The sequence below is a fragment of the Scomber scombrus genome, chromosome 15, assembly GCF_963691925.1.
Source record: "Scomber scombrus chromosome 15, fScoSco1.1, whole genome shotgun sequence".
In the NCBI taxonomy this organism is placed as follows: domain Eukaryota; kingdom Metazoa; phylum Chordata; class Actinopteri; order Scombriformes; family Scombridae; genus Scomber; species Scomber scombrus.
This window is the reverse complement of record NC_084984.1, coordinates 29,391,677-29,404,649: the sequence shown is the minus strand read 5'-3', so window position 1 is coordinate 29,404,649 and position 12,973 is coordinate 29,391,677. Positions and strand designations below refer to the sequence as shown.

At 36.6% G+C, this 12,973-nt stretch overlaps 1 protein-coding gene across 3 annotated transcripts in view; it reads left to right on the top strand.

Annotated features, from left to right (window-relative positions):
- pam (peptidylglycine alpha-amidating monooxygenase) overlaps positions 1–12,973 on the top strand; it is a 124,089-nt gene that overhangs the window by 38,287 nt on the left and 72,829 nt on the right. For all 3 annotated transcript variants that reach the window (XM_062434062.1, XM_062434061.1, XM_062434060.1), the window contains exons 9-13: positions 2,312–2,360; positions 2,559–2,626; positions 6,731–6,811; positions 6,893–6,969; positions 9,746–9,849. In XM_062434062.1, coding sequence (XP_062290046.1) covers positions 2,312–2,360; positions 2,559–2,626; positions 6,731–6,811; positions 6,893–6,969; positions 9,746–9,849 — 379 coding nt within the window. The remainder of the gene's footprint in view (positions 1–2,311; positions 2,361–2,558; positions 2,627–6,730; positions 6,812–6,892; positions 6,970–9,745; positions 9,850–12,973) is intronic.

The window sequence follows — 12,973 nt, the reverse complement described above, 5'->3', positions numbered from 1 at the left end:
GATCCAAAAGGACCAGAACTGACACCTTTCCTGAGTCAGTGTTCAACCTTATGCCATTTAACACTCTAATAAGAACTGTTTCTGTACTATGGTGAGGTCGGAAGCCTGATTGAAATTTGTCAAAAACTGCACCGGTGTTCAAGAATTTGCTGAGTTGATTAAAAAACACTTTCTCAACGATCTTGGCTATAAAAGGAAGATTTGAGATAGGTCTGTAGTTGTTTACAATGGAAGCATCCAGCATTCTCTTTTTTAAGAGTGGCTTAATGGCAGTTACTTTTAGGGGTTTAGGAAACGCGCCTGATTGAAGAGAGCAATTTATTATTTGCTGCAAATCTGTTAGGACAGAGTTCACAATACAAAAAGTCAGATGGCATTGTGTCAAGACAGCATGTTGATGGTTTAAGATGCTTGTCAGGGCTGGCACAGTGCTTCCAGCCAGTTGTCCTGCATGAGGACTGGCACAAATGTTGGCTGAACGTTAATAGACATCACTTTAAATATGTGTGGGATTTTCCTGTGTTTTAAGTGCTAGATTTGTGGAAATCGATTCAAATATGTGCAATACCCACAGAAATACAGGACCTGCAGTTGTATGTTTGTGAGATGGACAACTGAGGAACCTGGCTGAAGTATTTTCTGTGTGGACACTGTGCTAGTCTTGTACTTTATTCTAACCAGTTTATTGGGGCAGCTGGGATTCAGGAGGTGGAGCGGTCATCCACCAATTGGAAGATTGGCAGTTCGATTCCTGGCTCCTCTGTCAATGTGTTTTTGGGCAAGATACATAACTCCAACCTGCTCCCGTTGCTGTGCCAACTGTGTGTGAATGTGTATGAATGGTTAGTCTCCCTCCTGATGAGCAAGTTCGCACCCAGCGTGGTAGCCCCTGTCATCAGTGTGTGAATGGGTGAATGATACATGTTGTGTAAGTAAGTACAGTCCATTTGACCATTTAACACCTTTAAAATGTAATGCAATACAATACAACAGCACTACATTATTCATTGTTTGTTGACATAGTTTCAGAGGTGCTAACTTAATATCTCTTTAAGGATCTACTTTGCTGTGACTGAAAATTGCTCTGTAAGGATGTACTTTGTTGTGGTTGTAAATTGGACAGTCACGTTTCATCCACTTCCATTTTGGCAATATATGTACAGTACAGTGCTGTGAAAAAGTATTTGCCCCCTTATGGATTTCTTCTGTTATTGTTTTTTTTGTCACACTTACATGTTTCAGATCATCAAACAAACTTTAAGCAAAGACAATGCGAGTGAACATAAAATGCAGCTTTTAAATGAACATTCCATTCATTGAAGGTAAGAGTTATTCAAAACCAGCAACTGCAATTAAGCGGTTGCAATAACTGGCAATGAGTCTTTCACATCGCTGTGGAGGAATTTTGGCCCACTCTTCTTTGCAGAATTGTTTTAATTCAGCCACATTGGAGTGTTTTTGAGCATGAACGACCTGTTTAAAGTCATGCCACAGCATCTCAAACAGATTTTTTTTGCCATTCAGAGGTGGGCTTGCTGGTGTGATTCAGATCATTGTTCTGCTGTATAACCCAAGTGCGCTTGAACTTAAGGTCACGAACTGATGGCCGGGCATTCTCCTTCAGGATTTTCTGGTAGAGAGCAGAATTTATGGTTTCATCAATTACGGCAAGCCGTCCAGATCCTGAAGCAGCAAAGCAGCCCCAGACTATCACACTACCACCACCATGTTTGACTGTTGGTATGATGTTTTTTTCATGAAATGCTGTGTTAGTTTTACGCCACATGTAAAAGGACGCGCACCTTCCAAAAAGTTCCACTTTTGTCTCGTCAGACAGAACAGAATGTTTTCCCAAAATGATCTTGGTGATCATCAAGATGTTTTTAGGCAAATAGGAGACGGGCCTTTGTGTTATTTTTGGTCAGTAGTGTTTTTCAACTTGGAACTCTCCCATGGATGCCATTTTTGCCCAGTCTCTTTCTTAATGTTGAATCATGAACACTGACTTTAACTTAGGATTTATCAAGGGGGGGCGTTACTTTTTCACACAGGGCCAGGTAGGTTTGGATAGCTTTTTTCCCTTAATAAATAAAATCATCATTTAAAAACTGCATTTTGTATTTACTCAGGTTATCTTTGTCTAATATTAAAATGTGTTTGATGATCTGAAACATTTAACTGTGACAAATATGCAAAAAATAAGTAATCCGGAAGGATATACTTTTTCACAGCACGGAATATATCAACTTTGGTAATTATGGTGCTTATCCAGATGGAAAAATAAACTTTTTTTTTTCTTTTCCTTCTACAGATCATCATAGAGATTGCTCAGGACTCACCTTAAAAATGACATCCAGACCGTAAGTATTTACTTAAAAGCATCAGTCTTTCATCGCCCTGAGACTTCTGTAGATGTATTTTCTTGTAGAGCACCAGGAATAATGTTTGTATAGAGATCAGCTTGACAGAAAGGAATAGAAAGAAAACTGCATAAAATTATGACAGAAACTTTACAATGTCCTACCCTCTAACTGTGTATCTGTGTGCTTTACTCAAAGGCAGCCATTCATTGCTGGCATATACCTGCTCATGTCTGTTGACACGGTTATCCTTCCTGGAAAAAGAGGTATAATTAATGTCTATTTCCTTCTATGAAACTGTGGCAAGTCCAAGATATTAGATTCTTCTTACAGACTTCTCTGAGAGACATGTTCTTTCAATATTTGTTTTGTTATTTGATAAAACAAAAAGTGTCATAAAGGATGGCTCAAACTAGGGCTGCAACTAACGATTATTTTGATAATCGATTAATCTGTCGATTATTTTTTCGATTAATCGATAAAAAAAAAAGTTTTAATTTCCACCCTTTCATTTAAAAAAAGAACATTATTTCAAATTGACAATGCAAAAAAGTGATCAAACAACAGGATGCTGCTTGGAAGTCCCTGAGCTGTTAAAGTAATATGAAATTATAAATAATGATTTAAGCAAAACAACTAAATGATGACGTCTGATAGCTTTAACAAAAAAACATACACATGTATGCTACACAAAAAGAGGTATTTTCTGTTATTTAAAGGGACTTGAGCTGTTGGAACAATAAATGAAAGATAAATAATAAAGAAAAACTGATAAAAAAGATTTGTTTCAACATCCAGTGATGGTTCTAGTATATAAATTAAAAAGAGTTAAATTATATATCACGAACTATGACATATTTGTAATAAAGAACCTATGTCACACAAATAGAGCACACTTATAATCAATATTACCATCCATCATTGTCAACCAAGAATAAAGTCTAAACCAGTTCATCTTGGTGGTGTACAGACTGGTTTGATATTATTCTTAATGATTTCACACATAACCCAGAAAAAATACAACAATGTGTCTGTGAAACTGCATATAAACAGTATGAAATGTAGTTTATTTTGTAGTTACAAGCTTTACTTTTTCGATCATTAGGCTACCATAAAATAATGTGTGCTAGATTCCCCTGCTGCTCTTCTCATCTCTAACTGCTGACTGTGTGATCTCAGCAGGTAGAAGCTGATAGTTCACTAACTATAACGGGGGCGCACACTACAACCAACAAGGCTAATTGATCCACAAGGTGTGGTTATATCATTGACATGACGCGCAAAAGCGATAGATAACCGATAGTTTTTTTGTGTGTGTGCACGTGCACTTCGTGCCAACCCCAGCAGGTTGCTGCACACACTTTCTAGTTGTATGTAGTGTGAACTGCTCCTACACTTTAGAAGATTTTGGGCGGACCGTTTTCTCTGCTTCTGCTCAGCTCCATCTGAAATGCTCCGCGACAGAGCGAGTGACGCATTTATCGCGCGACACAACAAATCGATAATGAAATTCGTTTACAACACTTTTAATAATCGTTTTTTATCGATTTTATCGATCAGTTGTTGCAGACCTAGCTCAAACAAAGATTATGAAAGAACATACATGTAGGAGAAAAAAAAGAACAAAACACATTGTAGTTCAAGGAGTCCGGGATTGCAGGTTATATTGTAGGTCTTATTGATCTGTAATGTTGAAAGAAATAAGTTTGGGGTTTTGTGTGTGTGCATTCAAATGTGTTTTTGTTACTTCAGTGGGACCTTTTCCAGGATAAAAATTGGCCTTGTCTGGACCCATAGTCCTCAAACCCCGGTTCTAATGAGGCAAAACATAATTTCTAAGGTCCTGGTTTAGGTTAGGGGTAAGGTGTTAATTGAGGTTAGGTAAAGCTTAAGGTTAGGGTTAGGCATGAATTGGTTTTGCTTAGTGGTCGGCTTGGACTGTCAAGAAATGTTGAAATCTGTTTTTTGCTGCTATTGGCTTTAATTTTTGCTGATTGACTCGCTTCCTTCTTTTTTAGCACAAAAAGGTCTCAACCTGCCAATTGCTGCTTGCAGCTATATTTGCATTAAATAGTGTATTTTTATGAACACTTCAATCCATCTCTGGTGCAGCTAGAACAAACTACAAAATAGTAATATAAAGAATATGAATACACCTTGAATGTAAATGATAAATGATTAGCGATGATTACAAGATATAGAACAGTATAATTGATAACAATTATTTTTTTGTCTATTTACTTTATCTAATCAAATATCTGATTATATATTTGTCATATATTATCACATTTGGTTAGCTTTCATCGAACGGCTTTTGTTGGCAGAGAGTGCAGAATTTCTGAGTGGTAACTTAATGAATAGCTTTAGAAATTAAATGAAATCTGACTCATTGAAATACAGCTGTACTTTTTGCAAACTATTCCATCCAGATATATACAGTAGTATTGTTTGCATCAGAGCTTATGAAATCTACCGTAAAAACAGGTGTATAAGACGCACCTTTAACACGATTTTTTCTAAATTTAAAAATTGGGGTGCGTCTTATACACCAGTGTGTCCTATTCACCAGTAAAATACAGAGAGAGGTTGGATCTGGATATGATTATAGGAATGTAAAAGGCTGTCCACAATAAGAACTATAATTATAACTGTAAAGATAATGATGTGAGCATCCACACTTATGAACTATAACGTAATAAACAGCATTGTCAAGCACGCCCTGGGTGCTCCAGCTGTGTTTGCAGCTAATCAAAATAGACAGGCTACTGATGACCCTTTAATCCATGCCAGTGGTTCCCAAGCTTTCTCTGCTGGGCCCCCCTTTGTTTGATGAGAAAATTCTCGCGTCTCATCCCTGTGATACACAAACCAATATTTTGTTTTCAAACTACATTGCAGTTTATTTCAGGGTGTTGCGTTGCTGTCTAATAAGCAGCAACACAGAGCTATAAGGATGCTGCGCTCTAACACGCGCTGTATTTATAGTCACACAAACACACGCGCGCGCAGTCACTATCTAGCGCACACTCTTGCTTGTTCGCTCCAGATTCCGATAGATTGGATCTCATTTGCAGGCGTCAGGGAGCCGCTATCAGTATGCGGGAGAACTGCTTGAAATGCGTGTGTCTCACGGTCAATGCGTGAAACTTGAGAGGTCTGGCTTTACGTTTATGTGGGAGCCCGGTTAAAAACTTGTCCATGTTTTGCTAGCAGTGTCCAAGCATGCCTCATTCATTTAGCCCTGTAGCCGTACCTCGCCCCCCCCCTGCAATGGCCCTGTGCCCCCCCTAGGGGGCGCGCCCCCCACTTTGGGAACCAATGCCCTATGCTTTACATAAAAATAAAAAATAAAACCAGGCGGGTTCACTGGCGGGTGCTGATTCAGTGTGTTGATCAAAAGTATTAAAAAAACTATTTTGAGACAGCAGCAGACGTTGAAGCACACAGATGAGCAGCTTTTATTGAGCTGTGGCAAAGACACACATTATGATCCAAAATGGAGCCAGCTAGAACCTATCCTTTAAGGCAATCCGCTCATTTTTCTGTGAAAGCCAGCATATCAGCAGTGTCTTGATCTTTGTCATAACATTTTGACATGCATCAATACATGAGGTTACATCATCGTTTCATAGCCCATTGTTGACACTTTTGTGTGACAAGTGTGTGTTGTACATTATTAAAGCGATAGTTCGGCGTAATTTTGACCGAGCGTCATATGCACCATTACGTCTATCTAAACACCCTCTCACCCCTTTTTAAAAATTTGGTCGCAAATTAGTGGAGTTAGAGCCATCAGCAGAATTGCTTAGTACAGGCGCTAATGAAACCGAAAGTGTATCTTGTAAATTACTCCACTAATAATGCCTGGATTGTTATCAAACTTCTACAGTAGTACAAATAGGGTCTTTACTCATAAATTGATGCATTGGAAAGTTTGTAAGTACACCAGGAGTTTATTAAAATAACACTTACCTGATGGATTTTACTCTGCTGCTACTGCTAAAGCTGTAAACATCGTCCAAATGTTAAACAAAGGGGTGAGAGGGTGTTTAGATAGACATAATGGTGCATATGACGCTTGGTCAAATTTACGCCGAACAATCGCTTTAAGGCATGGTTCTGGTCCACTGATGCATTGGCCGTATTTTCCTTTGTAAAATATCTTTAATTAAATCACTTATTTGTAGTATTTTGTTGGTTACATTACCAAGCACTAATTGGAAGAAATTAAGGGACAAATCTGCAACTGGTGTAAGGTACACTTTCCACTCCATGTAATCCACAGTCCAGTACTCTTGTGGACAGAAAAGTTACTATATGGTGATTACAGATTGGGCCTGCCTTGACATTCCGCCATTTTTCTTTGTCAGTTACAAACGCAGACATCAGCTGTGATTACACTTCATATCCCTTCTACCCCTTTGCCTTCAGGACCCACACACACCACCTTGGTAAGTCATAAAAGAAAATTTAGCTGTCAGTTTCAGAGTAATTTTTATCAGTGGTAGTTTAGATGAGTGTTTTTGTTACAGGGAAAGTGGTCAGTGGCTACAGGATCAGAGATGGCAAGTGGAGCCTGATTGGAAGACAGTCTCCTCAGCTACCACAGGTAAGTTACCACATCAGAAAGCAATTAAAAACAGATATTTTCATGTCACTGGTAGCCGAATTTATTTGTATACCATTAGAACCATAATGCCACATAATTGATTCCAGTGAGGAAACTTTGAAACCTTTGCTTCTTGTCATACCCCTCACATGTTGTATATAATAACCCACTTCTGTTGTTACCTGGGACTTTCTATACAGAAATTCAGTCCAGGCTTTTGTGAAATCCAGAGACTTACTTCTTGTGTCCACAGGATCTGGCTGCATTGTGTTCCAGCTGTGCTAGGCTTATTTATTGTTTCAATTTCCACTGGAAATAGAAGAAAAGAAGTAGGGCTGCAGCTATCGTTTATTTTTTCTATTCTATTTTTCTATAGATTATTGTATCGATTAATTGAGTAAATTATTATTTTGACTTATTAATAGCAATAGTAAAAATGAGAAAAGGGACAAAAAAGGCATGTCTCTGAAATTGTCAATCAATCAATTATTTTTTATTCTTGGACATTCCTTTTAAAACTAAACCCATTTATTGCATTTAGTGCATTTAGCTTCAGTGCCCTCTGAAACAATTACATTAACTTATTTACCTTATTTACCTTACCCTGTGTTGCCCCCAACTAGATGCCACACACACTTTGTAGTTTTCAAAGAAAAAACTAGTGAAATTAATTAAACAAAGTTTTGATTCCTGAAAATTTGCCTCAATCATTTAATGTAATCGAATTATTCAAATAATTCGAGTAATCGTTTCAGCCCTAAAAAGAATTGACTGTTGTTTAGCATATATATCTCTATCTATGTAAATACTGTATATACAGTACCAGTCAAAAGTTTGGACATACTTTCTGATTAAAGTGAATGGGAAGGTGTGTCCAAAGTTTTGACTAGTACTGTATATAATATAAGCCTGGTCACCTTTAGTGACAAATCAAGATTTTGGAACCACTGGGCTCATAGCAGGTTGCAGATATAGGCAGGAGCCTGACCACTGAAGTCTTTAAAAACAAATAGCAGGTCTGTCACTTTTGTCAAAAATCAAGTTCGAACGAATATCAAATGTCATGCAATTCATTCGAAGGTATTCGAATATCTGCGACCCCCCGTAACTCAGGTTTAAGGTCTGTGTATCATTCGTTCATTTTTCGTTTGCCTGAATGTAAAGTGAAGCTTTATGTTGTTACTGGACAGAAGAACAGCGCTGCCCAGACTATCAACATAAATGTATTATTTTATTAAGCGTCCTCCCGCTGTCATGTGTAACTTTCAGGGCTCAACATATATATAATAATCACCACATTTCAATAAAAGTGAATGTATTAAGAGGACTGCCCTGTAGAAGTGCTGCAGGGGTCTGTCAGGTGGTCATTCATAAATGTATTTGCTGAACTATCAAATTTATGAAGTAAACACACTGGCCAGATCCAGAAACCGCTAAATTGGTGCCTCAGACAAATTAACATTATTTTACACACACAGACAGCCTTATCTTTAACTGGGACCTTACCATCCACGGCGTAGAACCCAAAATATTTCCACACACTGCTTTTCAGATGACTCGGGGACGTAATTATCCACTCTGCGGCTGCTCTGCGTGTCTTTATTTCCGTTTTCAAACAAAACATATCATTGGTTTAATTTACAGACGGGTCAAGCGGGTGCAAACTATAACCTACAAAACTTTTAGAGCGCCAACTGCTGGCTGAGATGGCAAACAACAACAAAAAAATAAAACGACGTCATGGGCTATGGGTGACATCTTAAAATCCGAAAGGGTTAATTATAGTTCGAATATGATTTTTTTCACGTCATGTTCGAACAATGTTCAATATCAAATAAAAAGTGACAGCCCTAACAAGTAGTAGTAGTAAAGGTAGTAAAATCTTAAAATCTATCTATTTTTTGGAGATTTCAGCATGGTAGGACATTATCAGTTCCCATGCGTCCTGTAAAACTTGTAAAACAGTCGACCAATTTTGGAGTCATGGGAAACACATGGAAAATGAGAGACAAAGCTAAATCTTGTGCTGTCCTGGAAAATTATTTAAACATTTTCCTATTAAGTTATGTTAAGGATCACATTAATGTGTAAATATTAGTTTAGAGACACAAGACATGACATAAAATGTAAAGCTTTTGTAGCACTTTAGTGATATGTGCTTGTTTTTGGTCTGAATGTAGCCGAATTTTCTCTATGATCACTCATTTTTTGTATAATAAGCGTTTTATTGAACATTTCCACAAGGTAGACAGACAGACAAAGATAATTTCACTTAACAAGGGCCCTTTTACATAAACACACATTTATTTACCCCTACATGATAGAGGTTGGGAGATACAAAAAAGTTAACACTGACAGATATGCAGGTTTCAGACCTGATTGTTGATGTTGTTTCCGGGACCCGTAACAGAACCGGAATGTGATGCAGAATGACGATGTGGACATTGCAGATTAGCCTGTCACTGCTAAACATTATATGATTCTGTTCAATCTGGACAGAGCCAGGCTAGCAGTTCCCAATTTTCAGTATTTATTCCTAGCTGAGCTTCCAGCTTAATATTTAGGTCACAGACAGAGGTATTTAGCTTCACAACTTTGCAAGAATGCCTATTTCCCAACTGAACTATGACTTTAATCTACACTTTTGGTCTAACAGAAGAAGCATTTGAAATTAAAACCAGAATACTGTGGATTATGACATTTTTTGCATTATTTTTGTTTTTAAAGTAGGGTGTTTTTTGTTGTTTGCTCAGCAGTAAAAGTATTTTCTCTACAGGCTTTCTATCCTGCTAACAAGGAGGTGAATATGAGGTATGGTGACACCATAGCAGCCAGATGTGTGTTTACTGGTGAGGGCAGAATCTCCAAAACATATATTGGGTAAGTTCTTTTTCAAAAACCAATGCACTAGTTCATTTTACAGATCAGAGTACCTGAACAGTAGATGAGCTCTTGTTTGCTTTCCTTGGACTGTGTTTTATTGGTAAATACTGTAGCTCCCAGGCATTTATCATAGGAATGTAAGATGGGAACTATAACTTTATTCCCATCATTGTCTGTTCTCCTCTGCCAATAACTTCTTTTGTAAGGGCAGAAATATAGTATGTCACTCAAAGCTAAATCATTTATATTTGAATTTATATTCTTTAACTTGAATTAATTACATTGAAATACAAAATTGAATTCCAAAAAAATTTAATTTGAAACTAAATGTATTGTTATGAAACTGATTTCATTTGTTCTAAAACTGGAGCTGATCCTCACTGAAAAGTAAACTCTTTATATACTTACACATTGTGTTCTCATAATTCAAATTCAGGAATTGCAATTCAATTTCAGTTTACGGAGCCACACATCTGGTCATTGAAGAAGAGCAATTGAGTGCATGACTAATTTTCGGTGGATTTTCATTTTGAAATCAATCAAAACTCAGTTTAGAATTAGGAAAACAAAAACTGATCCATTATATTATTTTATTTTGTGTATAAATGAAAATCGGGAATTAAAATACATTGCAAAATTTATTTTATTTTTTTTTGTGACCTGGAAGTTGCACCCAGAAGCTTGACAGTCTGCGTATGAAGCATAATTCATGTGCGATAGCTATACCTCGGGGATTTTCAAACAAATGCACTGTGTTTAACTGTGACTGAGAAGAAGAAGTCAAAGTTTCTGGTCTTGTTTGTGTGCATAACTTTATCAAGTTTGCCTGCCCAACCAAACCAAACATGGTTTAAACTTTTTACTTTCCCACTAGTGTAGCTAACTGTTAGCTGTTAGCAGAAACTAGTCAGTGCTAGCTAAATTAATTTGGTTTGTAGGCAACTTAGCTTACAAAATGCTGTTGTATGCTTATATTATTTAATAAATATTATTAACAAGCTGTTTTGCAACTCATTTGTTCATCTCATGTATGTATGGGACTGACTGAATATCAGTAGTTTATGATGCTAATATGGGTAAGATATCAGTAGTTTATGATTCTGATTAAAGATGTATCATACAAAACTAAATGTATTGTAGCTTCAAAATACCTAAAAATCCAATAATTAATTTAAATGAGAAATGTTACTCAAACATAACATTTGTAAAATATAATTAGTTACATTTCTGCTATTTCATTACTAATACAAACAAATGTATTTATTAAAAAAATTAAAACAGTAACACTAAATAAAATAGATTTTATACATTGATGCCATCTTAACAAGGAAAAAGTGACTCATCAAAGAGCATGTGTGAATGCTGCTGCCTGAAACAGCTGGGTGGGAAGAATGTCTTCACTTGGCCTCAACCATCTGACCTCTTTATAATATAATAACATCATGTCTAATCCACCTGACCTCTTTATAATATAATAACATCATCTCTGAGCCAGAATCTCTAAACTCATGATGGAGGACTGGAATCAGTTCCTCTCTCTCTCTCTGCCCACACACATCTTTTAATGATACATTATCCAAGTTCTTATTGTCAAATTAAATTACACAATAGAAGTTATGAGTTGACTTATGAGTTGTTGTGGTTGTCAGGTCATTTCTTTCTTTTCTCTATGATACAACACAGAGTTAAATTTTAGGTTGAAGTTACCATGATTGTTGTTGCAAAATCAGCACAGAATTTACATTTGAATGAGTTGAATGATGAAATTACAATCATTGTTTCTTGACTGGATTTAAAATATAATATCGTAATCATTACTTGTTGTCAGATGTTCCTTTTTGTAAATTGTAATAACATGAAAAACCAAGCTCACTGAAACTTGTTGACTGTGATATTTGATTTCTTCAACAAGCAATGGCATTTGACTGTAGAAGGAACATGGTCAGACACTGTATCAGATTTTTATGAAAAATACTGGTTAAATCCATTTATGTAACCCAGTGTCCAACAGGTGTAAGCAATATTCTTTCATAAAAATATGATTACGTACAGGAAAATAAATGTGAACTAAAATGTGGAATAAATATTATCCACTTTGGCAACGCCAGAAAATGTTTTTTAACACATTTTACATCATTGGCCCCAACTTATTTAGAAAAAATGGTTGTTTTTAGGGTATGTCCTGATCAATATTGACAAAACGCATTAAAATTTAAATGTAGGAATACTCCAATTTGTTTCTATTAATTTGATGTTTTAAAATGAAGAATTTGTTTTTATAAATGCACTTAAATACACTGTAGGTGATTCAAATATTTATCTTTCCTTGTGGATACACCATGGGACACTTTCAGGAACACTCAATCTTACTTTTGGTTGAAAAAAATTGCAAATGTCATTTCAAATGACACAAAACCTACAAAATATAGATATTAATAAACCAGGTGCTGCTTTTAAAACATTTAAGGCATTTTTAAATTTCTCTTCTTCCCAACCCTTATTTGTCACTGACCTGTATATGTATGTGTGGTGGTGTTTCAGGTTTGACAGTTGTCTCAACAGTTTTCTGATGCGCTGGCATTCAGACTCAGTGGCGGAGTGAGGCATTGAAATCCACCGGGAATTTTTTTCACCGGCCCCGGCCCCAGCGTTATGTCCCAACTGGTTTCCAATTGAACTGGTTTCCTTACCGAACAGCTCCAGCTGTGTTATGCTTCCGTCAGCAGATTCGTCACAAATTCACAAATATAAACAGCATATTACTGGAGATTTTTAAGTCACAGTTATATAGTGTTCACTTTCAGGAAAATATTCACTGCAGTAGATGTGAACTGCGACTTGAAATTCGCATTCATTGGATAGGCCTTTTTCTCCCTTTCCCAGCAGGCCGTGCTCCTTTCCACATTTTAAGAACAAACAAAGAAAATAATATATTGCAGTTCTAATTTTATATATAATATACAACCATGGAAGTTGTAGAATACTGAAATTGATTTAAGTTACAAAATTGGAAGTGATAAGAAAGAACTGGACCACAAGAATGACCATGACTAGGACATTCATTGTACTGTCATGACAGTAGAGGGAGGGCCGCACACTCGCTTGCGACGACGGTCTACGG